The 26,941-nt window shown below is 60.0% G+C and overlaps 1 protein-coding gene across 2 annotated transcripts; it reads left to right on the top strand.

Moving 5' to 3' along the window:
• Positions 1-950: 950 nt before the first annotated feature.
• On the top strand, positions 951-26,425 carry LDB1 (LIM domain binding 1). Of its 2 annotated transcripts, none has more exons than XM_054163667.1 (11): positions 951-1,090; positions 20,738-20,840; positions 21,427-21,471; positions 21,677-21,752; positions 22,074-22,176; positions 22,391-22,563; positions 22,906-23,028; positions 23,206-23,289; positions 24,128-24,251; positions 24,689-24,831; positions 25,186-26,425. In XM_054163667.1, the coding sequence occupies exons 1-11, from the start codon at positions 1,066-1,068 to the stop codon at positions 25,414-25,416; spliced, it is 1,230 nt and encodes a 409-aa protein (XP_054019642.1). In that variant the 5' UTR covers positions 951-1,065; the 3' UTR covers positions 25,417-26,425. The 2 variants fall into 2 exon arrangements, with proteins under 2 accessions (XP_054019642.1, XP_009906414.1); XM_009908112.2 differs by having other exon boundaries at positions 24,689-24,837.
• Positions 26,426-26,941: the final 516 nt, after the last annotated feature.

Here is a 26,941-nt window from a genome sequence, read left to right as displayed (position 1 = left end):
GTGCAACACGCTGCTGCAAACCCTCCTTCCTGCCGCCCCAGCTCTGTGGCCGCTTGGCCCCTTCACTCGCACGTGCTCCTCCATCCTCCCCCAGGCTTGGCAGCCCCCACAGTGCCCCAGGCTGGAAGACTGGCAGTCTCTCAGCCCTGTGCAGCACCATGCTAAACAACGGTGGTGTTCCCCTTCTTCTTCTCTCAGCCTCCCTCGTGCCCAGAGATGCAAATCTCAGCCGCACACCGTCAGGCTCTGGGCTTGGACGGGTGGTTTATCTGCTGCCCTGGACGCGGGCACCCGTACACCCATCTCTGCACCTTCTCCCTGGTTCTTTCTCTGCCTCAGGGGAAGGGGGGGCCGAGCCGGGCCGGGCCGGGCCGCAGAGGCAGGGCCTTGGGGAGAGGAGCGGAGCTGCCTCGGGACGGCGAGATTCCCCAGCTCCCGGGGGAGGACAAGCCCCAGGGGTCACACAGCCCGTGGCCCTCAGAGCCCGCAGCCCCGTGTGGCAGCGCTCCTCGCGGGGTCCCCTCCTATGGCCGTTGCAAGCCCGCCCGATTCCTCGGGGTGAAAGGGCCCTTGCCTCGCCCTGCTTCCCTCACTCAGCCGGACCGGGCGCAATGCCCCGACCCGGGGGGCGGCCGCCGGCTCCTGACATGGCGGCACCCCCCCGCCCTCCGGCTGACGCGCTAGAGGAGGGACGGCTGCCGCGTGCGCGGGAGCGGCGCGGGGCCGGGGGCGCGCGGGCGGCGCGCACGCACGCAGCACGCACGCGCCCGCGGGAGGGGAGGAGGGGGGGAACGGGGCGTCCCGCGCAAGCGCAGAGGCGCACCCGCCCGTCCGCCGCCGCCGCCGGCGCAGCCGCCCCCGCTCCCGCTCCGCCGCCGCGGCCCCCGCCCCGCCCGCCTCCGCGGCGCCACCGCCGCCTGTCCGCCGCGCGCCCGCCCGCCTGTGCTCGCGGCCGCGCGGGGCTGTCCGCTGCCCGCCGCGCCGGACCCCGCGGCGCGCCGCCCATGCGAGACCCCGCGGCCCGGGCAGCGCGCAGCGACCCCCGGCTGGGCCAGGCATGTGAAGATGTCAGTGGGCTGTGCATGCCCTGGTGAGTGCCGCGGCGGCGGGCGAGGCGGGGAGACCGCGGTGTGGGGCTGGGGGCTGCTCGTGTGCTCGGGGTCCCTATGGCATTGGTACTGGCTCGGGAGCTGGGCGTTCGATGTGGGGCGGGGACCCCACTGGTATCAGTGTTGAGGTCTGGCTATGGGGTTGGGTCTTCAAGGCACGGGGACTGGGCTCTGGCTGTGGGGCTGAGATTCCCACTGTATTGGTGCTGGTGTCTGGCTGTGGGGTTGGGTCTCCACGGCATTGGTGCCAAGGGCTGGCTACAGGGCTGAGACCCCATGGCACGGGTGCTGGGTCTAGCTATGGTGCCAGAGTCCCCATGGTATGGCTGTTGGAAGCAGACAGTGGGACTGGGGTCTTCACGGCATTGGTGCTGGGGCACGGCATTGGTGCTGGGGGCAGACTCTGAGGCTGGAACCCCATGACATGGGTGCTGGATCTAGTCATGGTGCCAGGATCCCCATAGCATGGCTGCTGGGAGGCAACTTTGGGACTAGGGTCTCCATGACGTTGGTACTTAGGTCTTGTTATAGGTCGGAGTCCCTGGGGCATGGCTGCTGGGAGCTGGCTATGCAGTGGGGGACTCCTCGGTGTGGGTGCTGTGGTTTGCCCATGAGGCTAGGGTCCTCGGAGCCAGGTTCCAGCTATGGAGCAGGGGTCCAACATAATGCAGAGACTGGAGTCTCAGCACTACAGCATGGTCACTGGGTCCATCCGTGGGAATGGGGTTCACATGGTATGGTTGCTTCTGTCCAGCACTAGGGTTGGAGATCCCAGGGTGTGAGTGCTGAGTTCTCACTGTGGGGCTGGGACACCACAGCATGGGTGCTGGGATCCCAATGGTATGGATGCTGAATTCTGTTCATGGGACTGAGACCCATTATCGTGGGGGCTGGGGCCCCACGTCATGGGTACCAGTGCCAGCCCTGGGACTGTGACCCTGTGGGCTGGGTGCTGCAGGGGTGTTGGGCAGCCGTTCGGGTGTCACTGCAAGGGGTGACCCTGGAGCAGACTGCTGAAGCTAAGTCAGTAGCTCTGTGGGGTGCCTTTGCTCCCCACATGGATGTGGGGCACAGGGTCCCTAAAGGGGCTTGGCCATTCTGCTTAGGGGTGCTGAGGAGCGTGACCATGTTGGCAAGCTCCTTCTCAATTCTGGCTTCTCTGGGCTGTCAGGGCTGCTGGGTTGCCCTGGTAAGGATGTGATGAGTTGGTGAGATCTCAGCACCCAGCAGGGATGCTCACCTGGGTACCTGGAGTCTGGAGCTGTTTTGGGGGCAGCTGGCTCAGCTGCATTGCCTGCTGCTGTGTGCAGGGCATTGCTATGGAGGTGCAAGGCAGGGTAGGGGTTCTGGAGGGCTACTGCAGCCCTCTCCAGCACCACATCCCTGTGGTGTTGGAAGCAGAGAGCCCTGCTCAGAGTCTCTGGGGATGGGGTTGTGCTGTTTCTCTGGGCAGCTGGCACTTGACGTCCCTGTAGGGGCCCAGTGGGGACACTCCTCAGCCCAGCTCCTGTGACAGTTTTCTGGTGCCCCAGAGACACCAAGACCAGGACCTCTGTGCTGGGGAGCTGTGGTAGGCAGCAGGACACTGTGACAGAGCATGGTCCCCACGCATTCCCCCAGGGCTGCCTTCAACTGATGGTTTTCAGCTGGATCTCCAGGGTGGGGAAAGGGGGTGCCCCTGCGTGGCAGCCCCCCGCCCCTGCGTAGCCTGCGCCTCTCTGCTGTGTTTCCATGAAGGCAGGCAGCCCCTTCCCCCATCCTCCTCCTCCATCTCCCACTGGAAGCTGCCAGAGCGTTGCTTCCTCAAGCAGAAAGTCACGTGAACCTCCCTGCGAGCCAGGCCGAGCAGCCACAGCAGCCGCCCCAGCAGGCACCCCATACCCAGGGGCTCAACAGCCCTCCCCGACACCGCTCGGCCTCGGTGGGGGTCCTGCCTTCGCGGGAGCAAAGGCAAAGCGGCGCCTAACGGCAAGGCCCTGTCCCGTCCCCCAGGAGCTGGCCCCATGCCACCAGGAATGTCATCGCCATGTTGGTGGGCACCCAGGAGGGGGTCCTCCCTGAGTGTGTTGATGGGGGGCCACGGGGTCACTTCACAGCTGGGAGCATCCCTAAGAATGGCTTCCTGCGTCGTCGTCGCCCCCAGCTGCCCGCTCCCCCGTGGCAGGGAGGGCACCCGGGTGCGTGCAACATGCGTGCACACAACGTGCTTGTACACTTACGTGTGCCCCCTGCCTCTCCCCCTGCTCCCCCGCTGGGGCTGGGTGGCACATCCTGAGCCTGCGCCCCCCTCCCCCTTCCCCTCCCTGGACTGTTTATCGGAATATAGAAAAAACAAGCTCTGCCGCTGGCCTCCCGCCAGCCAGAAACATTTAATGAGCCGCTCTGCCCAGGCTGCTCTTCGGGGCTGCGTTAACTTGGAGGAGTTTCCTGCCTGGGAGCTGCTGGCGGGGGGGGGGGGTTCTCAGCCACCCCACTTCGAAATTATGTCCTCCTCCTGGGAGAGGAGCATGCAGCCTTCTCTCCCCAGGGGTGCATCCTGCCCTGCTGCAGATCCTCTTGAGCCCCCCTTCCCCAGTGATGTTTCCCTGCTGCTCGCCCCTCTCTGCAAGAGGTTTGAGGCATGGAAGGTACTGCTCATCTGGGAACCTGCTGAGGTCCTCGTGGGCAGGATGGTAGGGAGCTTCTGGGGTCAGTGGAGGGCTAAGGGTGCTTCAGCCCCCACCCTAGAACTAGAGACATAAGCAGGGAGAGTGTGCCAGGCTCAGAGTGGAGCCAGTGGAGGCCAGGGTGGCAGCCACCCAGTGTTGGTGCCAGCGCTACTGTCCCTCAGGCCACTAGAGCAGGGCTGGCAGCCTGGCCACTCGTCTCAGCCCTTCACACCAAGCAGGTCTTGGCATCCAGACCCCAGTGGGGTCCTGAGGCCCGGGAATGCTGCTCTTCTCCACGTTCCATGCTTCCTTTTGAAATTATTTTTGCTATAATCATTTCCCCCCACCCTTAGTGACGGTGTCAGTGCAGAGAGCGGGAGGAGGGGAGTGGAGCTGTGCTCTCTCCCTGCAGGGCTGGCTTTGGCTTTATGGCAGGGAAGTGACATTCCCAGGTCAGCACCTTCCGTGAGAGCCGCAGCAGGGAGGCGGGCTGCACCTCCCTGGCAGGAAGGAGGAGGTCCTGACCCATGCTCTTCAAGTCGCGGGATGGACATGCCCATCGGGGGGAAGCCCGTTGCCGTTTCCCTCCGTTCTGGCTGGCACCCTGCATCCCCCACCGTCACAAGGCCGAGCTGTGCCACGTGCCTCCTGCAACAGATGCGCTGGGAGAGGGATGGTGGCCGGGGGCGGTTGAGCAGCCCTGATGTGCATGAGTTCAAAATATCCCCGGGGGCTGCCTGGCACCTTGGGATGCACCTGGGCATGCTGGAGGGAGGGAGTGGCAGGGTCATGAGGCCTCACCCTGCACACCCCTGTGCTCTCACCCAGGCTGTCTTCATGTTGCTGGCGATGCTCGGACAGAACATGCTGTTCACCTCATCACCCTCTGTGCAGCGAATGCCTGCTCGGTAGATGCCACGTGCACCACGTCACCTGCCTGTGCCTGGCACACTCCAGCGAAGCCAGGATGGTAGTGTGGCTACCTGGTGCAAGGCAAGGCAGTTCCTTGGGGTTTTGGGCACTGACTGGGCACATCGCAGCACTCCTCAGGCCAGTGCAAGCTCACCCTGCTGCTGGGTCAGCTTCACCTGGAGACATGGGGATGGTATTAGTGCCATACCAGCAGGCTGGATGTCCGTGCCAGGCTCTGAGTTTGCTCCAGTTTGTGGTCTCTTCAACTCAAAGCTGCTCTGAAAGGTGTTCCCTTGGGAAGTGGGTGGGTGCAGGCTAGCAGGATGGGACCCCCGGGGCAGGGAGTGTTTGTGGCTAACAATGCACCAACCAGGTGGCTGCATGCCTCCAGGCAGGGCAGGAGCTGCAGCAGCAGAGGTGTCGCCTCCTGCCCCCTTCATGCTCAGCTCATGCAGCCCTCTCCTCTCCTCTGCTGTGGGATTCCCCAGCCACCCCAGTGCTGCTTGTACACACGAGGTGCGTGTGTGCCTTGCACGCATGAGGTGCACGATGTGCCGAGAGCACACCAGTAGTGCTTGTGTCCCTGCGTGATGGCCACCCCTGGCACAGCCTGCAAGAGCCTCCAGCTCCATGCAGGCTAACACAGCTCCCGTGGATGTGATGTGGGTGCACCCTTTCTTCACCTTGTGCCCGGGGAGCAGCGGATGTGGAGGAGGCTGGGCTGGGTGCCCCCTTCCCAGGGCGGTGGTGGGTGCAGGCAGGATGGGGCTGGGTGACCGTTATCAGCCTTGCCTGCAGGCTGGGACTGTGGTTTCCTGCCAGTGCCAGGGAGGGTGGTGGGGAGCCAGCAAGGCTGCCAGGGGTCTGCTGGGCCCCACCTAGAACAGGGTTGATGGCAGCGATCTGCCTGGGACCCCTAGAGCCTGCCCTGGGGGTTCAGCTGGGCAGTGATGGGGTGGCTGCAAGCAGGGCTGATACTGGCAGGATTTGGGGAGGTTTGCCACAGCGTGGTCACAGAGGTACAGGAGTGTGGGTTGTGCACCAGTGTGGAGTGTCCCTCTGGCACAGTGATGCCCATGGGACCAGGGGGGCTGAGAACCCCCACCAAGAGCAGTCAGACCAACCTTCTGTCACCACTTGCCCCTGTTGCTCCTGGGCAGGTCAGTGGTTGGGGTGAACGTTGGAGTGGGATGTAATCTTCCCTCCTGCAGGCATCAGCCCCTGCCTGGGCCTGACTCCGCCCTGCCTCTGGGGCAGCAGATAACGCCCTGCCTGCACTACTCCTTGGATGGTTTCTCAGGGGGCCCTGTGGGGCGCAGCTTCTGTCTCCCTTGGCAGCGTCTTGCTCTGCCACCAGCTCTGTGGCACCCACCGGCAGCTCCTGATGTCCCTCTGCACCAGGGTGACAGTGCCTGCTCCCCAGGATGGCCTCCTGGTGTGGGGGTGGCAGGCAGGAGCAGCGAGGGTGGTGGATGTGGGGGGGCCGCTTTCAGAAGGAGCGGCAGCCCTGGCCCCCCTCCTACACACCGAGGGGCTGGTGCTGGGAGCGCAGCCAAGTTTCTGCAGCACAGCCCAGGTGGAGCTGCCGCCTGAGCCAGTCTGGGACGCTGGCCATGCTGGAGGGACAGTGCTGGGTGAGGGTTGTCGGGCTGGCAGTCCCCCACGGTGGGGGCAGCTCCCACCCCTCCCCCCAGCTCCACAGCAGCGAGTTTAGCCAACCCCTGCTCTGCCACATGCTTTCTCTCAGGGTCACACCCAGCCCCCGGGACTCCCTGCAAGGACAGAGGTTCTCCTGCCTGCTGCAGGCAGCTGCCCACCCTCCCTCCCCTCCAGGGCGGTTGGTGCAAGCTCTTGCCCGCTTCAGCTCCTGCCTCTCTGCCTGTGAGAGCAGATGGCAGCATGCCACGCAGCTTTGCTGGGCACGGGGCAGGCCCAGGCACTCCGACCTGCCTGCACCAACCGGCCTGGGGTGAGCCTGGGGCAGCTGCGGGCAGGGGCAGGCAGGAGCAAGGTGGTGAGAGCTCTCTTCCTGCCAGGGATGGTAACACTGGTGCAACGGTGGAGAGCTGCTGAGGGAACCCAGTGTGGGGCAGCAATGGGAGTGCTGACTGCGCTTTGGGGGTACCAGGCTGCCAGAAATTCTTGTGGAGGGGCATTTCTCCACCAAGGTTGGGGAAATGCCATCATGGTTCTCCCAGCTCAACAACTGGTGCCAAATCCTCTGGGCAGCCATGGCATACTGCCTGCTGTCAGCACATGTGTGGCAGGAGGCTCAGGCTTGTAGCAAGGTACTCTCTGAATCCCAGGCTGCCCCAGTGAATGGGGCCGGCTGTCCACTCCCAATGGGAGTTGAACCTGGAGCTGCCATCCCCATCCCACGGTGGCTGTGTCCCTGTTTGGCCTAGCTGGTGGGGAGGAGGCAGCTACTAACAGGAAGGACATGCATGTTAGCAACGAAAACACAGCAGCGAGAGGAAGCAGAAGCGATGCATTATTGATGGAGCTATTTGATGCTGCTATATTCGGAGAGCTGCTCTGGAGCGCTCGGCAGCACCACGTTGTGGGTGGTGGGGGGGTGGGCTCTGCTGCTCTACCTGCTTTGAGTTAACCACATGTAGCCATGGCCCCAAGAGATGTCTCCCATCTTCTCCTGGAGGGCTACCAGCATGAGAGGGCATGGTGACATGTGGGTACCAGGAGGGATGTGCAGCCCCATGCTTGTTCCTGGGGAGCAGTGGGTGGCAGCTTCTAGCCGTGCAGATCTCTGGGGATGCTGGGGGTCCTGCTCTGGCTGGGCAGGCAGAGGGAGAGGAGGGAGAGGAGCAGCAGGGCAGGAACTGAGGTGCTTTTCCAGCTGGGGTGAGAGTCCCTGAATCTGTGGGGCTGGATGTTGAGGGCTGTGCCTTGGTTTGCCTTTTAAGCAGCAGTGCCTGTCCTTTAGGGCAGGCCTCCTCAGGGGACAGCAGGCAGATGCAGGATGCTGGGGCTGCACAGCCGTGGTGCACGTCACCCCCTCCCTGCTGTGGGATCCCAGGCCAGGAAAGGGGCTGTAAAACGAACCATTCTTGTAATATGAGAGAATCCACCTGGAGCCTCTGGAGGAGTCTTAAAACCCTGCAGCTCTGGCAGGCTGGCCTCTGGCTGCTGCCAAAGGGGCTGGGGCTTGCTGCTGCTGGTGGCCACACGGACTGAGCTCATGCAGGACACGAGTTGCCATGTCTCAAGGACAGCACAGAACACTGCAGGGCATTTCTCTGGTGCTGGTGCCACAGGGAAACCCCTAGCCAACAGCAGCTGTCAAAGCATGCCTGCAGTCTGTGTCTTCCCCTCAAAATCTGTGGCTGGCTGGGCAGTGCTGCAGCTGACCCATCAAGCCAGAGCAAGGCACAACGAGAGGCCATACACCTAGAACTTGGGGGTTCTGCACCCTGCTGCAACCTTTCTCCAGTTCCTCTTGTTATGGAGTGGATGGGCACAGATGCATGCGCTTGGTTGCTGCTCACGCAGCACTTGCATACTCAGGTCGTCTTCTCTGTCTCCTGTGGGATGTTCAAGATGTGACTCTCTAACCCTGACCTGGCAGCCAGCTTCTTCTCCATCTCTGGGCTTTAATCCTGCCTTTGGCTGTCTGGAAGCAGTTCTGGTTGTGAAGGGTTAACCGTAGGAGCCCCCAGGATCTGCCGCCTGGCCGGCATGACTCACTGTTGAGTTTCGAGCCTCCCCCAAGCATCTCCTGTAGAGAGATGGTGCCATGCCTTCTCCAGCCAAAAAAGGGAGCCCCTCCTGCCCCACTTGATCCAGACATGCATAACTTTAGCTGGGAGAGAAGCATATTAATGTTTGAAAGGTGGGCTCTGGTGGGGGATAACTGTTGCCTTCCTGAAAGTGGGTCTCAGGGGTGCATGCTGTGTGGCACTACTGCAGACTGTGTCTGTGTGCACACACCGGTACCCTGATCTTGCCGCTGTTAGGACAAGTCCAGGAGGTGGGGAAATGGCAGGTCAGGCTGTCCCAGTGTGCAGGCTGTGCTGCTTGCAGAGCTAGCAGGTTTTTATTACTATTTTTCATGTAAGCATGTGTCTGTGTCCCTCCTCTACGCCTGCGCCTCCTGGGGCCCCAGCCTGGTGTCAGTGCAAGTTATGCCCTGCCTCTGCTTCCCTGCTCGCCTGGGATCACTCACGTGCACTCTGTGGACGTACTGAGCCCCAGCCACAGGGATCAGAGAGACCCAGGCATCCCCCGACTGCCCTGGTACACGCCAGGCTCTTCCTATCTGCCGTTTGGATGCATCCCTGTGCTCACTCCTCATCTCAAGCTGCAACCAGTTCCCTGGCTGAGACCTGCACTGGGTGTCGGAGCAGGGCTGGGCTTTGGGGAGCCCAAGCAAGGCATGGGGCCCTTGCTAGGGGAGACTGGAGGCTGGGATGTGGGGAATGCAGTGCCCCATCACAAAAATCTGGGGAGCTGGAATGGCTCCCCACTTCTCCCACGCTGCAGTCACAAGCACACCGTGAGGAAGGGACTCTCCCCACCACTGTCGCCGCCACAGACACTTCCCAGCTGCATCCCAGCCCTTCTGCTCTCCATCCAGCATCTATTTAATTATTAACTCGGCTATAACCATAAACAGCTGGGGCTGCTGCAGCCACGTGGACTAGTCCAGCGCTGTCGTCAGAGCTGAGCAGGGACACGTGAGCAGTCCCGGAGGGCTTCTGAGCCCCAGGATAAATTGCTCGAGGCATGTTTGCTGTGGATGCACTGGGCTATGGAGTGCAGGGCCTGGTGGGGGGTCCTCTCTGGTTCCCCAGGCCGTGGCACTGGGAGTTGCTGATCGAGGGACAGAATGACTCTTTTAGCAGTGTTCTGCAGTAACGGTGCAGTATTTAGCACTGGTGGCTGGCAGTGCCTTGTGCATCCTTGAGCCCAGGAGCAGGGCTCTGGCGGGCTGTATTTAATAGCCTGTCTTGACTAGGATGGCACAGCCAGCCAGTGGCTGTCACTGGCATTATGGCCAGTGTGGTTTATTTGCCTGACAATGGTGGATGACAGCCTGCCGCAGCCTCATTTCACCTGGTGCCACACAGATGTGGGCTAGCAGAGGGAAGGGCAGTGATGGGGCAGCATATCGGGGGACTTGCAGCATCCCCTTTGCCCAGTTCCTGTGGGACTGGTGCCAGTGAGTTTTTCTCTTCCCCTGGGGTTTACAAAGAGTTTTGCTCTGGTTACCCATGTGCCTCTAGAAAGTGGTGTTTCCTGCAGGCTAGTCTTCAAGGGGAAGGGGGAATTAGGCATGATAGCATGAGGGGGACCAGCGTGGGGATGGAGTCTTTCTTGGCCCAGGGGCACAGGGAACAGGAGTGGGGGGCATGCTGCTGTCTTCTATCTGTCTTCCTTTGGCTCTGGTCCCAGCTGGCAGCACACGTGGTCGGGTAGCAGAGGGCTGCCCCCAGCTCTCAGGTGCAGGGATTTGGGGGTGCACGGGCATGGAGGGGACGACACCTTCAAAACCTCGTTGCTGATGTTTTGGGCCCATCGTGTGTGCACTGTCGGGGAGAACAAGTGTGGCTTGTACCCATATTGCCCCACAGATGCTGTTTTGGGGAGGGGATGAGGTGTGGGCCTGGTCACGTGAGCGAGGGGGTGTGGGAAGGTGTGCATGCCCCAGGCGTGGGTGCATACCCAGCCGGGGGTGTGCCGGGAGGCGTTTGGGGAGAGCATGCAAGAGCATGCCGGCCTGTGAGCATGCAGGGCAGCCTGCGAGTGCAGGGCGAGATGCCCCAGCGTGTGCCTGTCACAGCTCTCTGAGCCCGGCCCAGCTCTCCCACCCCCACCCAGGGACTGCTGGGGCTCAGGGGGTCCTGGCTCATGTCCCTGCTGCCCATAGGTGCTCCGGCTGTGCTGGGAGCAGAGGTATGTACCAGTCCAATCTGCCAGGGGAGGGAGCAGGAGTTTGCAAGGGGTAGGTATGGGGCAAGGAGAGAATGGGGGGGAAATGCTTTTTAATTATTTTTGTAGTGGGGAAAAAAAAAACAAACAACTCGACATTTTTTGATTTTTTTTTTTTTTTTTTTACCAAAATGTATATTTTTGTTAACACTGCTAATTGGAAGATGTAGTTTTATCAGGGAAAGGAGACCTTTCGGGTCTGGTGGCAGTTGCGAGGCAGCACATTTCATTTTTAGTTCTCCCTCCCCCAAACGAAAGGGTTGTCGTTCGTTTTCTTACCAGCAACTGAGGGAAAGGGAACCAAGTTTCAGAAAGCAAAACGCTGGAAAACTTCAAAGAAAAACCCAAGCCAAACTAGGAAAAAAGTCTGCTTTTATTGAAACTTTCGCAGGGGCAGCAAACCCACCCCGGGCTGCTGCAGGGGTCCTCAGCGGGATCTGCTTTCTGCATCCCGGGGAGCGCTGGTGGGGAGCGGGCAGCTCTCGGGGCTCCCCTTTTTGGCCGTCGCGCCCGGCCTGTAGGCAGCCCCCTGCCCCCCACCCCCCCCCGGCAGGAGCGAGGGGCCGGGGCGAGGAGGGTGGGGGAGGGGTGTCGGTGTGCAGAAGGGGTGTCGAGAGGGGGCGGGGGGTGTCGGTGTTGGGGTTAGCGGTCTCCGCCGCCGCCGCAGCCATTGTGGTCCCGGCCGCGGCGCAGACAAAGGAAGCGCCCCCGCCCCGCCCCGCGCCCCGCCCGCCCCGCCCCCGCGGCGGCCCCGCGCCCGCCCGCCACCCGCCCGCCGCCCGTGCTGCCGCCGGACCCCCGCCCGCCGCCGCCGCCGTGAGTCACCCCGCCCCCCCCTCACACACCCACACCCCCCGCGGAAGTTTCCCGGTCCCGGCCTGTCGTGCGTCCCGTCGTCCCCCACCCTCCCACCGATCCCCTCCCGGTGGCGGAGAGGAGGGCCGGGGTCCCGTCCGCGCCGCCCCCGCGCCTGCGAAGTTCTGCGCGGCCGCACGGCGCCGCCGCTCCCCGCCCGGCTCCCCGTGCAGCCCGGGATCCCCAAGGTAGCCCCCCGCCTGCTCTCTCCGCTTCCGCCCGCCCCTTCTCCCCCCGCTCAGCTCCATCGTTGTCCCCAGCTCCCCTCTACATCCCCCGTCCCTCTCCTTCCCCCCAGCTCACCCGTGCATCCCTGGCCCCCCAGCTGGTTCCCTCCCCACCGGCTCCTCTGCCCGTTGCCCCCCTCCCTGCTCAATTCCCCGGCTCCCCTCTCCAGCCCCCACGTCTTGGCTTTTGGAGAGTCACCCCCAGCCCCGCGGGGTGCTGCCGGCAGCCCCCATGCCCCGCCGTGCCCTGCTTCATCCCAGCCCGCAGCTCCCTTTGTTCTTCCCCCCCCGGCTTCTTCCCCCGCCCGAGCCCCCTGACAGCTGCCCCGCGCCCTCTCGGTCCCCCTGCCCGTGCTGTCACAGGGGCTGCCGGGCTGGTGACCGGCTCGAGGGGCTGCACACCCCCCTCCTCACTGCCTGCTGCAACTTAAGCCTCACCCGCGGCACGGAGGGTCCTGCCAGCCTCCCACGGGTGCCTGGAAGGGAATACAAGGTCTAGGGGGTGCAAATCCCGGGGGAATCGTGCACATTTTTGCAGGAGCTGCCCTGCTGCAGGGGGCCATGAACACAGGAGACTCATCGTCCCCAGCAGACAAAGCACTGGCTTGGCCCTGGGGCAGCTGGAGCAGGGGCTGGGGGTGGTTGCAGCATCGGTGAGGCCAGGGGAGACTCAGCTCTGCAGCTCCAGCTTACGCGAGGGATGTCTTATCCAGGGGAGTGTTCCCCTGGAAAGCACACTGTGGTGAGCTGCCCTGAGCTTGGGTGGAAGGCCAGGCTCTGACTTCCATGGGTCCTGCCAGCCTTGCTGCCCTGGGGTGGGTGATAAGATAAGCACCCCACTTGGGCAGCTCCTGGTCCCCTTGCTGCAACCCTGGCTGGCAGGGGGCCAGACACCACAGCAAGAGCCTGGGGCACAGCCACCAGTTTCTGCTAAGGCTGGTGCCACAAGCAAGAGCCCAAATGAGAGGTGGTGGCTGGTCCCTGGGTGAGGTGCAAGCTGAGGGCTCAGAGACTGTGGGGTTCTTTGGGGAATAACCTTCCAGGGCTTGGAGCAGTGCACCCACCCCACGCTGCCACCCCTCAGCTGCTGCCTTCTCACCAGGAAGGTCTGAGCTGGCTCATGGGTGCCCAGTGGGTCAGGCAGGCATGGGAGCAGAGATACTTTCTTAGGATCCTCCTAGTTTGTGCTCCCTGTGCTTTTGATAGAACCTTGTCTTGGCAGATTTGCAGTGAGTAGCTCCTCCAGTGCTGGTCAGGTATTGGCTTTTACCACCTCTGTTGTAAGTATGGACAAATTTGGATGTCCTTACTGCTTTTTTAAAGCCTTAGGAGTTTGAGCATTCTTCTTGTGGGAAAATTTGGTTTATCACTGCAGGACTGAATGTGGTCTCTGGTCTCCTGATTTTGTAGAAATCCTAGGTCTATGGTCTGAGCACACCTTAGGGACTGGGAAAGATAAGTGCCAAGCACAATGGTGCATGGGTTGTGCTGCTTCAAAAAAGCAAAGAAAAGTTTTGATCCAAGGCAGGACAGGCTGGTGGTGGAGGGTTTGGTGATACAGGCTTTTTTCTGTCATTCACTGGGGACTTTTCCCTTTGGCCATAGCAGGTAAAATAGGAAAAGGCCAGCACAGTGCCACAGAAGTTCGTTTGTGAGCAAAGTGCCCCAGGCTGGGGACCTGGAACCTCATTCTCACAGAACAGTGAGAACTGGCAGCCTCCCCAGCCCCTTGAGATGCAACAAAAGAGGACAAGGTGGACCAGCCCAGCCCCAGGGGCCCTTCCCTCCCTGCCCTGTGGCTGGCAGGACATCAGGTTGTTCCTGACTGGCCTTTATCAGCATGCCAACCTTCTGCATGCTTGGAGCTCTGCACTGGTCTGAGTTTGAGGTCTGTGTGAAAAACAAGACCCCCAAGTCCTGCACACTGCACTGGCAGGGTGGCCTCAACACTTCCCTTGGAAACCTCCCATCGCAGGCTCAGGGTGTTGTTTGCGGGTTGCAGTGCTTGCCATGATGAGGTTTGCTGCCCCACCGGTTGCTGTTGTTTCATGTGGAGTTGGTGTTATGGCCAGGAATGCCCAGCTGGGAGGGTTTCCCCGGGGCTGTGCTGCGGTGTTGGGAGATGGTTTCTACAGCGCCGGGCTGCTGGGGCTGGGAGCTCAGGCTGGATTGCTCATGCCTTGGGAGCACCAAGCAGGTGTGCTCAGCCATATTCTGTCCCTTTGCTCTGTGGGGTTTTGGCCTCATCCTGTGCTGGTTGTCCAAAGCTCTGACGTCGGCAGCAGCACATGCTGCCAGTGCAGCAGCGCAGTGTGAGTCCAGCAACCGCAAGCGCTTGCTCTGTCCCGAGCGCTGCCAGCAGCCTGCCCTGTCCTTCACTCAGTTGCTCTCTCATCGCCTCTTAAACCAAGTCCTAAAGAGAGAGAAGTTCAGCCTGAGCAGCAGGGGCAGAAGCTTGCCCTCTCAGCTCAAAGAACCGATTGAGGTATTTTGCAAGCTGGAGTGAGCAAGTTCCCACCGTGCTCACACTGTCCCTACTCTCCATGGGCATCCGTGAGTGATCTGGATCTTGGGGTGAGCATTGCACCCCAGAGTAGAGGTTTGCCACTGAGCACACGCTGCTGCAGCACAGCCAGCTGGAAGGCGCCAGCTCCCACCACATCCTCGCAGCGGGAATTATCCAGCTTTTTTTCCCCCCGGAGCGGGCGGCTGGCTGGCTGCCAGGGATGCGGGGCTCCACCTAGGAGGCAACATGGAGTGAGGCCGCTGTCAGCGGGGCCGATGTCTCCGGAGACTACCCGTCCCAGCGTGCAGCACTCGGCGCCATTGGCAGCTGCAGGGAACAAGGTGGAGTGTTGCATCCCGGGATCGAGGATCTCCATGTGCCACGTGGGGGCTGACAGCCTCCTGTGCTCTGAGGCAGCAGCACTTTGGGGTCCAGCAGGTCCAGGGGATCAGCTCAGGGATCCCCCTTTGCAGCCAGAGGAACAGACCTCAGCCCTTTGCCAGCACTTCTCTGCCCTGTGGCTCCTGGCTTCAGTCCTCACAGGTGGATCCTGTCCCTGTGGAGGGCTGCCCCGACCAGCATCCCCACAACACGGCGCGGGGCTGTGTGGTTTTGCTCTACCACATGCGCGGTAGGCAAGGAGCAGCGGCAGGAGCAGAGGTGCTGGCCGGACTGTTGCCGTGGTTGGCCGTGGCTGTGAAGTTTTCCTTGCTGCTTCAGAGCCTGAAATACTGTTTTTATGTAAAAAAATCCTAGTTGATGGGGAAGGGTTTCTCACGGGACGCTGACAGGGGCTCATTTTCCAGTCCCACGGCTCTCACGTCATGCAGCTGGCGAGACTGCTGCTGGCGCTTCAGCGTGTGTGCTGCGGGAGGGCCGGGAGCCCGGTCCCCACAGGAACCCGGTCACCACAGGAGCCCCTGCAGGGTGGCAGGGCCCTGGGCTGTAAGTTTGGGCGAGTAGGAAAGCGGCCCAAAACGTGAAAGGTTGATTCCTGAGGCTGAAGCCGGCAGTGGTTGATTATGGATCGTCTTTGAGCCGGCGAGCCGAAAGGAGTAATTAGGGACAGTGGGATATTTCCCCGAGAGTCGCAGGAAATGACTGCCTCGTGGTAAGTTGATAGTAGTGGAGCTGAAACTGGGTTATCTGTGGGATTGCATCTGGGGCTTGCAGCCTTGGATGTGATTCAATTTTCAGGCTGTTTTGCAACTGGCAGGGTGTGCTCTTCTCCCGTTTTCCCTCCTGGAGAAATCCCCACGTCTGAATCACTGGAGGGCCTGGATGGGAGAGGGGAGACTCCTGCCATCCCTAGAGTTACTGCAGGACAGTGAGGTCCTCCAAATCCCCACTGGGTGTCTAGCTCCACAGGATGCCTTCTCAGGAGACCCTGGGCTCCAGCAGAGTGGAGGCCGCACAACCACCCAGAGCTTCAACCTCCAAATCCACGTCCTGGCCTGGGCCACCCTTGCCCAGTGGTTTTTGGATGCCAACGTTTTGCAGCCTGCATCAAGTTTTTCACTTTGTAATAACTACATGCAGCTAATTTTTACTTCTCTGTCTGTCCCTCTGAATTTGGAAGCCAGGTGACAGAGAGGGGCACCTACTGGTCCAGGGTACTTTGTGTGCTGCAGCAGGAGGGTTTTGCACTAATGTTGCAGGATGCTGTGGCACATGTTCCTCCCTGTTGTCTTGCACACAGGAGACACTGTGCCACAGCCGCGTGGTGTGAGCAGGGAGGTGGTTGGTGGTCAAGATAAGCTCTGTGGCTGGTTTGGATGTGTGGCTTGAGAAAGGAGAGAGGGTAATCCCTGCATGAAGCAGGGCAGGCAGTGCTGCAAGTTTTGCCTCTGTGTGGGACAGGGCTGCACAGTGTGTTACACAGGTTCTCACTCTGTGTGGCACTAGATCCATGGCATCATCCCATCGTCTCCTCCAGGAGCAGTATCCCCTTTTCTCTGGACAGCTCAGCTTCCTGGGAGCTTCAGCTGGGTCAGTTCTGCATTTTCAATGCAGATGGGGTTGCTGGAAGTTGAGGTTGTTTTTGTGTATGTCCTGTGCTGTGATTCGGTGTGCGCTGCCTGGGTCCTATCAGTTTAATACCGTTGGGGTTTGCAGCTGGCCACGCTCCATCCCCTCTGCTCTACAGAAGAGGAGAAAGAAGTGAAGGCAGGTTTGTGGGAGAAGACCCTGGACTCTGCTCCATGTGCTACTGTCTGACCCAGTCCCTCTGAATACTTCTCTGTGTTTGCCTCCCAGCCCTGCCAGTTTCCCCGACATCAGGCACTGTCACCGGGCAAAGCCACGTGAATTATTTGAGACGCTGCCCTGCGCCCAGCTCCAGATAGCACCCTCCTGGCTAGCACCCTCCTGGCAGCCCTGCCAGATGGGTGGGCTGGGAAGATGGGTCTCCTGCTGTTGTTAGGTTCCCACACCCCACGGAGGCAGCCGTGCAAAACAATATCGCTATTTACACTTTAAAGCCTCGTTAGGCAGCCAGGAAGCAGCAGGCAAGGTGCATGCCGGGAAGCATGACAGCCCTGAGCAAAGGCTAGCCCTCTTCTCCTTCTTCTTTGCTGCTGCCAGGCTGCTGGGAGGAGCAGGATGCTCCCTGGCTGAGCTGTAACCCTGTGGTCTCTTTCAAGCCCCGTTTCCTCATTTATTTTTATCTTTTTGTTTGGCCTCTGAAGTCCCTGTGTCCTTGCTGCTTGCAGAGAAAGCACACTGGCTGCCTGTCCGGGTGCAGCTTCTCTATGGGTCAAGGAGTGCTGGTTTGTGCTGGTGGCCACAGGTGTAGGATCAAGATGCTGGTGCTGCTCAGCCTTTGTCCTCAGCAGCTCTTTGCAAGACTGAGTGAGGGGAATGCAAGCAGGGGCTTTTGTCCCTGCCAGACGCCAGGGAAGACCCTGCATATATCCCCTGACCAGCGCCAGTCTCAGCTCATGGTGCCATGCCATCTCCTGGCTTTGCTGGCTGCACAAGGTGCCCACCATGCTCTTGGGAAACTTGGTGTTCCCCAGCCCTGAGGGCTTGGTTTCAGTTTCAACCATGCCTACTCCAGCAAAGCCACTGGGCAGTACACCAGAACAGCTTGCCTTATGAGACTGACAGCTCATACGGAAGGAGGAAGAGAAGGGAGGTAGAAGGTTGGGCAGCACCCACCTTCCCTTCCCTGGGGTACCTGCATGTTTGCAGCTGCTTCCTTGCCCAAGATCCCATGGCAGCTCCATGCAGCACTGGCCATTTCTCTCCAGCCCCTGGCCAGGCCCCTGGCCTCAGTAGAGGATGTTGAGCCAGGGCATCCCTCTGTGGGAGTCCCTTTTCCCATGCTTCCATGGCAAGAAGGAGCCATGGGGCCGCCCGCCTGGCCACAGGCACCGTGCAGGTTGCTTGGGCCTGCCTGGGCCAGTAGCTCACCAGCTGCAGCGTCAGCTTGATTTCTTTCCTCTTGCCAACCATACGTGCGTTTGCACTGCTGGAAAAGTACCCAGGGATGGCCATGGGAAGCCTCTTTTGTCACCTTGGAGCCCACTGGGGCATCTCCTGCTCAGCTGACAAGTGACATCCCTGTTTGCACCAGGCTGGCCCAGATCCTCTATGCTCAAAGCAGGAGGCAGAGCAGAGGCATGGCTGGGGCCAAGTGCTGCACTTGGCTCAGAAAGGGCCTGCAGTTCTGGGTCACTGCATCTGGCAGGACAAGGCTTGAGGGAGCTGGGGCAGCATGAAGGGAAGAGGCAATGATAGAGGAATCTCCTGAATGGACAGTACGACCCTTGTGTGGGTAAAAGTTGATGACACTGCTGTAAAGTAATTGTTGTTTTGTGTAATGTGTGTGGTGTGTCTGCAGTGAATGTAGAATCTGGACAGCTTGTCTCAAATCCTAAGGCTTTAGTTAGCATTACTCAAAACCACTGAATCCAGTAATATATTTTACACTGCATTAAAAATAATACTTGGTCAGAATGCAGGTATTGCTGAGGTCACATAACAGGTTCCTCTCCACTCCTCTAGATCCTTACATAGACTCAGGGAATCCCCCAAAACGGGTTATGTCCATATGAACCTGCTTGGGAAGGCCTGGGATGGGAGTGGATGCTTGGGTTGGAGCAGTGAACTGGCTCATGTGCTGTTCCACCTCGGGGGAGCAGGGGCCTAGGGAACAGCACAAGATACAGTGATGTGGCTCCCTGGTCTCACCACTCCAGGAGACCTTCTTGCATCACGAGAAACAAGATGGGGATCCACAATAGCAAGAAACCCTGGGGGGCTTTTTCTGCCTGTCTCTCATCAGTGAATAAAAACAAAGCACGGGAGGATGAGACCTGATGGGTCTGATTTTGGGGGTTTTTTTAAGTCCTCCCTGAGGACATGGTGACTGGAAACCAGCAGTTCAGCTCCCCCTCTCCAGCCACCGCTGCCTCTGCCTAATGAATCAGTTTGTTTCCAACTGAAGACACGTGTTTTGGGGAAGTTTCCTATGCCTCGGCCTTCACTTCAACGTCATGTCATTTAACAGCGGCGTGGAGGAAATGGAAATGCTGTGCTTCCAGAGCAATTCCGGTTGAATTATGGTTTCCATTAGGCACAAGTTGACAGTGATTAAAGCAGAAAGCAAAAATTCCCTCACACCAGCACCAAGCTCCCTGTTAAAAGAATTTTTATCTATGAAAGCGTTAGGTAAGAGCGAGGGGCTGACATTGTTAGCAGCTGTATGAGAAATTGTGCCATGCCCCACTTATCCTCGCTGCAGGCAGGCAGGATTGAGGAGCAGGGAGCAGCCAGGCTGGCTCCAGCCCCACGGGACTGTTGCATCCTGGTGGGTGCTGGGGAGAAGCTGGGTTTGGTTGCCACGGGGAAACGGTGAAAGGCACTGGGGCCCCAAGAAGACAAGAAACAAAGAGTGAGACAGATTTCCCCTGTTGCAAGCTGGATTTAACGCCAGGGGGGGAGACTTCCTCTGTTTTTGACCAGCCTGTGCTTGCTCAGCTGCGTGTGTGATCCCTGCGACTGTGGGCTCCCAAGTGGCCTGGCACTGATGGTGATGCCCTGGTCATTTGGGCTCCTGCGTTGGCTAACATGTCACTGTGAGCTGGGCACCTTTGGGCCCAGTACTGGTGGCACCACTTTCCTCCACGCTGATGCTTATTTGCTCCCCTCCCGCAGCCATTACAGCCAAGTGGCTGCTCCAATCCTGTCCCTGCACCCTTCCCAGCAGCCTGGCTATATGGGGGTGTCCAGATGGGCAGTAGTGTGCCCGTCACCTCCCAGATGATTCTCTCCACCGCTGGAGCACTGGGCAGCAATCCTGGGCAGCTTGCGGGCATCAGGAAGCGCGAAGCCTCGGGCTGGACGCAGGCAGGCAGCTGATGGGGATCCCACCTTGGCCCCGGATGCAGCCAGCAACCTGGTGCAGCCAGCTCCTGGCCCGCAGGGAGACGTGCCCATGCACGGCGGGGCCGGCTGAGCCGGTGGAGCCAGAGCTGGCTGGCAGCCTGCCTGCCGCTGCACCCCATCCAGGTCAGCCTGTCTGCCCGGCTACCTGCTGGGGAGAGCCGCATGCCTCGGCAGCGCCTGGGCGCAGCCTGCCAGCTCCTGCCGGCCGCGGGGCGGGGCAGGGCTCCCATGGGGCTCGGGGAGGGATGCTGGCAGCCACCGCTCCCAGGAGCCTGCCCTGGTGGTGGGAGGGGGCTGGGAAGTGTGGGAGCCCCCGGCTGCCCCTTAGGGAGCTCAGATGGGCTTGGGCCTGGCTGGATCTGGCAGGCAGCCCTGTGTCCGAGCGATGAGCCCGAGCGGGGTCCCCAGGTTGCTTTCAGGGATGGGTGCTGGCTTGCACATGTGGCACACGAGTTGCACACCCAGTCGTGCCCTGTGGGCCTCGGTGGACGCCTGGTTCTCTCCCTTGGGCGGTGAGGCGTTGGGGTGGTTTGATCAGGGCTGGGGGCTGGTGAGTGGGATCTGTCTGTTCGCCTGGAGCCGGGTGGCCGCTGGCCTGCCTAAGCAGCAGATGGTGGCTGCCTGGGGACCCGCGGTCCGTCCCTCCGGGTGATTATTCACCCGTCACCATGACGATAGAAAGGTCAGCAAAAAGATCCCCTGTGATTCCCGGGTCAGGTCGGTGGGATTAGGAGTGGTGCAGGAGGGAGGGTGAGAGGGAGGATAGGGCCTGCCCAGCCCCCACATCGCTCCCCAGCTCGCCAGCTGAACTGTCCCACTCAGACACTGTCCCCGGAGCTCAGCCATCTGAGAAATTACAAACTCTGAGCACCAGTGGGAAATCCCTGAGATGAATCCCAGCCCCTCTGGCTGCAGATCCTGAGATCTCAGCCTCAAGCCGGTGGGTCCCATCCTGCACAGTGGAGGCCTGGAGCTGTGTGTGAGGTGAAGGAGCTGAGCTGGCATCAAGGGGGAGCAGAGGAAGGATGGGGCTGTACTGATGGGGGTTTGGCTGGTCCTGCATCTTTCTCCTCTGTGCAGCAGCGTGCCTCTTCTTGCAGGGTACCCCTGGCTGACCTCCTCTCCTCTCCTCTCTCTCCCCAGGCTGTTCCTCTAAGTCATTCAAGCTGTACTCGCCAAAGGAGCCCCCGAACGGCAACGCCTTCCCCCCTTTCCACCCGGGCACCATGCTGGATCGAGATGTGGGGTAAGCTGGGGCCCAGGGAGGGGTTGGCAAGGCTGGGGGTTCTCTGCATCCTACACTCCAGCGTCTTTCTCTTATGTTTCCCAGCAGCATGTAGAGTTAGTACAAGGGGGGAGTGGGAATTGGAGCAGGCATATGTAGGACTGGGTGGAGAAAGGATGATATATGAGACAAAGGGAGCCCTTAGGTCCCCAAGCTTCGTGGGGCCCAGCCAGGCCCCTGGGGTAATCCAGGACAGGGAGCGCTCCCCGCTCCTGCTGCAACTGCCTCTTCTCCAACCTCCATCCTGCCAGGCCTCCATCCTGCCTCAGCTGCAGAGAAGCTGGGCATATGTCCAAAGAGGCATGGGTCAGGTCCTAGGTGCAGTGAAGCAGCCTCTGGTGTGAAACAGAGCCCAGTTTAAGTGGTGCAGGTCACCTCATGGCTTTATCAGCCATTGGCAGCCAGGGTGCAGCCCACACTGTAGGTGGGGTCTTGCCTCCATCGAGCTCAACTGCCTGCTGCTGGAGGCAGAGAAGGGGGAGCTGTGGTGAGTAGAGAGAGAGTGCCCCAGCAGTGCTGACCTCCCGGCATTTCTTTCCCTCTCCAGACCTACTCCCATGTACCCTCCAACATACCTGGAGCCTGGAATCGGGTAAGCACAGGGGGCCGGCAGGGGCACTGCTGAGAGGGGACCTCATGCCCATGGTGGGGGTGCCTCAGCAGCACATTGCTGTCTGGCATTTAGGAGGGACTGCTTAGACTCTGCCTAGTCTTGGAGGGGGCTGTGTGTCCCCTTGCCACAGGCTTGGGACTCCTCCCCAGTCCATGGCTGACTGCTTGCTCTGCTCCCTGGGCAGGAGGCACACGCCGTATGGGAACCAGACTGACTACAGGATATTTGAGCTCAACAAGCGACTGCAGAACTGGACAGAGGTGGGGAGCTGGAGGAGGGTGGGGAGGCCAGGAGTGGGAGGATGCTCCAGGGTGTGTGTTTTGGGGTTGGGGTCTTCTGCACTGCCTGCTTTCATGAGCTGCCTTGGCTCTAGGAGGAATTCCTTTGGCAGCAGCATCCTGCCTTGCTGTATGGGTCCCAAAGTACCTTGTGTGTGGGACAGGGCTCATCATTCCTGTCTCCACGCACTCAGCTGGGAGAGTAGATCTCCATGGGCTGAGTGTGTGGCTGCTGTGCCTGGCTGCCAGTGGCTGACTGGCTGTCTCCCCTGCCTGTAATCTGGATCTGTCTGCTGTTCCCAGGAATGTGACAATCTGTGGTGGGATGCCTTCACCACAGAGTTCTTTGAGGATGACGCCATGTTAACAATCACTTTCTGCTTGGAGGATGGACCAAAGAGATACAGTGAGTAGCAGCTTGAGCCTTCTTCCCCAGGGCATTCATTGCCTCTCCAGCAGGAGATGTGGCAGTTGTGCTGCAGGGGTGGGCTGTGGGCAGGGTGTTGGAGCTGCTCAGCTGACTCCAGCTGGCAGTGACTGTGGCCCCCTCCCTGTGCAGCACAAGGCATGTTGGGTGAGCCAGGTTTACAGACATTGTCTTCCTTCTTCTCCCGCCGCAGCTATCGGCCGGACTCTGATTCCCCGTTACTTCCGCAGCATCTTTGAAGGGGGTGCTACAGAGCTCTACTATGTGCTCAAGCACCCCAAGGAGTCCTTCCACAACAACTTCGTCTCACTGGACTGTGACCAGTGCACCATGGTCACCCAGCACGGCAAGCCCATGTTCACCCAGGTACTGATGCCACCTCCACCTTCTCCTGCCCCTCAGGCCCGTGTGCCCTTGTGGCAGCTGCAGCCCCCCGGAGAGAGGGACGCTGATTTTTGTGTCTTGTTGAGTGTCACTCTGTAATGCCACGTGTCTCAGCCAGCCCTGCAGCATCCCTCTTTGTGTGGAGATCCCATGTCAGTTGTAGGTTTGGCTTGTGCCAAGTCTCACGGTGAGCAGAGGCAAGCCACCAGGAGGGTGTCCTGGTGTTCACCAGTGGGTTCCCAGGGGATCTGGGCGGGGAGAAGTGGGAGCAGCAAGTGCCTGACCCTAGTTGCTGCTCCCTGCTGACCCTTGCTCCCTGCCCAGGTGTGTGTGGAGGGGCGGCTGTACCTGGAGTTCATGTTTGACGACATGATGAGGATAAAGACGTGGCACTTCAGCATCCGCCAGCATCGAGAGCTCATCCCCCGCAGCATCCTTGCCATGCACGTGAGTACCGCTATGGGAGCTCCCCCTGGGAGCAAGCGGCGCAGGGCTGCTGAGCCCCTCTCCCTGCTGTGCAGGTTATGGGGGGACCTCGGCCCTGCTGCCTCATCATAAGTTAGGACACAGGAGGCCCGTCTTCATCCCATATGTGGCTGAGCTGTCTGTACCTCTTGTTCCTAGGCACAGGACCCACAGATGCTGGACCAGTTATCCAAGAACATCACCCGCTGTGGGCTCTCAAACTCCACACTCAACTACCTCCGAGTAAGCATGCAGGGAGAGAGGGGGAGGACAGCTCTGATTGCAGTGGGGGACCTTGGGTGGCCACATCTTGTGCCTTTAGCTTCCTGGTATCTTGCTGCTGTAGGGTGTGGGGAGACCCCCTTGTACTCAGCTCTGGTGAGGCCATACCTCAAATATTGTGTTCAGTTTTGGATACCTCAGTACAGGAGAGATGTGGAAATGCTGGAGTGAGTGCAGAGGAGGGCAACAAAGCTGGGGAAGGGCCTGGAGAATAAATCTTACAAAGAGCAACTGAAGGAGCTGGGGCTGTTTACTTTGGAAAAGAGGAGGCTGAGGGGAGACCTCATTGTTCCCTACAACTACCTGAAAGGACGTTGTAGAGAGGCTGGTGCTGGTCTCTTCTCACAGGTAATTAGAGATAGAACAAGAGGGAATGGCCTCAAGCTACAACTGGGTAGGTTTAGACTGGACATTAGGAAAAAATTTTCACAGCAAAGTGGTCAGGCATTGGAATGTGCTGCCCAGGGAGGTGGTTGTGTCACCAGCCCTGGATGTGTTTAAGGGTCATTCAGATGTGGTGCTTGGGGATATGGTTTAGGGGTGAACCTTGTAGAATAGGGTTATCTATTGGACTTGCTGATCTTGAGGGTCTCTTCCAGCCTGAATGTTTCTGTGATTCTGAGACAGCTAGGGCAGTCTCTGCAAGAAAAATCTTGCAGACAGGCTGTAGGGAGCCACGTGGGTATTCTGGAGCCTACAGCCTCCCGGTGGTGGCTTGGTTTGGTGCAACACAGATGGCTGCCCAACAGAGGAGCTTGGAGCATCACAATCTAACTCCATGTCTGTCTCCTCCCTGCAGCTCTGTGTAATCCTAGAACCAATGCAGGAGCTCATGTCACGGCACAAGACCTACAGCCTCAGTCCCCGGGACTGCCTCAAGACCTGCCTCTTCCAGAAGTGGCAACGGATGGTTGCTCCACCCGGTGAGTCTCTCGCCGACTGCTGTACTCCCTGCGGGTCTCCAGGGCTGCCCGCTCATACCCTGTCCTCAGTGCAGGCTTCTCCCAAACCCAGAGCCTGTCCCTGGCCTTGTCTTGTGAGGCTGGTGGCAGCGAGTCAGGCAGCTGGCTTTGTTCTCTGATGGCCTGCTTTCCTGCGGGGGCAGAGTGGGGCTGCAGGCAGCCAGCACTCCCTGCCCAGGGGCTGCCAGCTGCTTTTGGAAGCCAAAACAGGGACAGAAATCTTCCCTGCACCCTTTGCTGGGGGTGCACTCTTTCCTCCCCTGCACTGAGGGGACAGTGAAGTTGTGGAGAGGAGGAGGCTGATGATGCAGCCCCAGAGTGGATGGTGGTCTTTGCAGAGAAGAGGCTGAAACCAGCTTCTTCTCCTTGGGACTGACCATGTCTCCCTCCTCTGCCAGCGGAGCCAGCGCGGCAGCAGCCCAGCAAGCGTCGGAAAAGGAAGATGTCAGGGGGCAGCACGATGAGCTCCGGTGGGGGAAACACAAACAACAGCAACAGCAAGAAGAAGAGCCCGGCCAGCACCTTTGCCCTGTCCAGTCAGGTACCTGTAAGCATCCCGTTTCCATTCTCTCTTCCTCCCCAGGGTTGGAGGGGAGGGCTCCCTGCCCTGGCCCCTGGGAGTGGCTAGAGGGACCCCAGGAACTGAGCTCCCCCAGCTCTTTCTGGATGATAGGGGAGAAAGAAAGGGTGACCCAGCTGCCTTCTCTGAGCCACTTTGCTCCCCTGCAAGGGGGTGAGGATATGCTGTCTCAGGTGGTGCTCGAGCCTTTGGGCCCATGATGGAGATGTGGAGGTGGCCCCACAGCCAGGGAAAGGGTCTGTGGTGTTGGGGGTGGGTCTGGCGGCCCGGGCTCCCCCCACCTCGATTATGTTTCGGGACCGTCTCCCCTTTCAGGATGTGATGGTGGTAGGCGAGCCCACGCTGATGGGGGGGGAGTTTGGGGACGAGGACGAGCGGCTCATCACCCGGCTGGAGAACACGCAGTTTGACGCCGCCAACGGCATCGACGACGAGGACAGCTTCAACAACTCGCCAGCGCTGGGGGCCAACAGCCCCTGGAACAGCAAACCGCCCTCCAGCCAGGAGAGCAAGTCAGAGAACCCCACGTCGCAGGCGTCGCAGTAACGGCCCCCCAGCCGTCCCGTGGACTCAGTCCCAACCGATCTACCTGTACATTTGCAACAGAGAGTGACTGGGAAGCGGCGAGGTACCGGGGGCGATCGGCTCCGTGTGGCCCACCATGGGGTGCATGGCCTGGGGTGAGCGCCAGGCTGGCAGCCTCCAGCCCTCTCCCCCCGACGCCTCCTCGCTCCCCCCATGCCTGCCTCCCTGCCGGACCCCAGGACAGGGGTGGGTTTCCGGGGCTGTAGCTTCATTATTCCCCATCCTCCCTCTTCCTCCCTGCTTCTTTCTTGTACAGCTTCTCATCCCCACCCTGATGTGCCCAGCCCCTGCCTGCAGAGCGGGGAAAATTAGGAGGGAGGTGTTGGCAGTGGCTAGTGCGACTGGGAAGCTGGTGGCATGCAGATGCCCTGTGTTGTGGTCTGGCACAGCCTAGAGACCCTCCTCCTCCTCCTTGGGTCCTACAGCTGGGGTTTGCTGCAGAAGCCACCTGTAGCAGGGTTGCACATCCTCAGCCCATCCTGGGGCTGAGTGGGTGGGGCGGTGACGGATAGCCTTCCCTGTGCCACTGCCTCTGCCATGGAGCCTCCTCCATCTGTGGTCGGATCCTGCTGCACTGAGGTGGTGTCGAGGATAAGGCCCCATCGCATTTCCCTGCTCTCCTGCACCCTCCCGTTCTCCTCACTCCCAGGGGCAAGAGCGCAGCAGGGCAAGGGGGGGGACTCTGTGTATAGGAAGTGCTTGGGGGAGGTCTCGGGGAGGCCGTGGAGGGTCTTCGGCTGTGCTGGAGCAGCCAGTGCCCTCGGCTTCCTGCCTGCAGCCCTTGCGTTTCCCCCTGCCCTGCGTGAGTCCACCTGGGGCCCCTCTGCGACCCCCGGCTCCTGGTACCTCCTACTTTTGTCTTTTTTTAAGAAAAAAAAAAAATAATATTATTAAAATTGTAAGTTTAAAAAAAAAGAAAGAAAGAAAAAAGAAAAAAAATGGGACGAGCCTCCCCCAGCCCCATTGCCAGTCCCCCACCCCCCCGGCCCTGAGCCCCTCTCACCCTGTCCTGACTTTTGTACAGGCTTCTTCTCTTGGGAGTCGCGTTTTATATCCAGTTCGGAGAGCTTCAAACCAAGGAGAGACTTTGCAGACTTCCTTTCTAATCCCTCCAGGGGCTGGGGGGCGGCAGCCCCCTGCCTCCCTCCTCAATGTAAATCTTGTGTGCTGTTGTCCCTGCTCCCCCCCCCCCGCCCCCCCCCCCTCCCCCCCTCGGGTTCGTGTACCTCGTGCTTGTACATTTTCGCGCTGTAGACAGTGTGTATGATACTGTTCTTTCAATGTGTTATCACTAGAGCAGGTGCCTCCATTGATGTTAGGGGAAACAAGGAGAAAAATCATCATTTGGGGTTTTCTTTTTTTTTGTTGTTGTTGTTTTTTGGGGTTTGGTTTTGAAAAACAAAAGACCAGACATCCCCTCCAAGGAGAAGACAGGAGGTGCCGTGGGAGGGCGTTTGTGCTCACCAGCTTCTTACCCCAGCAGCCT

The sequence above is a fragment of the Dryobates pubescens genome, chromosome 8 (assembly GCF_014839835.1).
Source record: "Dryobates pubescens isolate bDryPub1 chromosome 8, bDryPub1.pri, whole genome shotgun sequence".
Taxonomy (NCBI): domain Eukaryota; kingdom Metazoa; phylum Chordata; class Aves; order Piciformes; family Picidae; genus Dryobates; species Dryobates pubescens.
This window is presented reverse-complemented; position numbering and strand designations above follow the sequence as displayed.

Excerpts from the sequence above, each read along its gene's own strand:
- LDB1 (XM_009908112.2), top strand. The coding sequence starts at position 1,066 with ATGTCAGTGGGCTGTGCATGCCCTG. Across the intron at positions 20,841-21,426 it reads ATGCTGGATCGAGATGTGGG|ACCTACTCCCATGTACCCTC; the intron begins GTAAGCTGGGGC and ends TTCCCTCTCCAG. Across the intron at positions 21,753-22,073 it reads GACTGCAGAACTGGACAGAG|GAATGTGACAATCTGTGGTG; the intron begins GTGGGGAGCTGG and ends TGCTGTTCCCAG.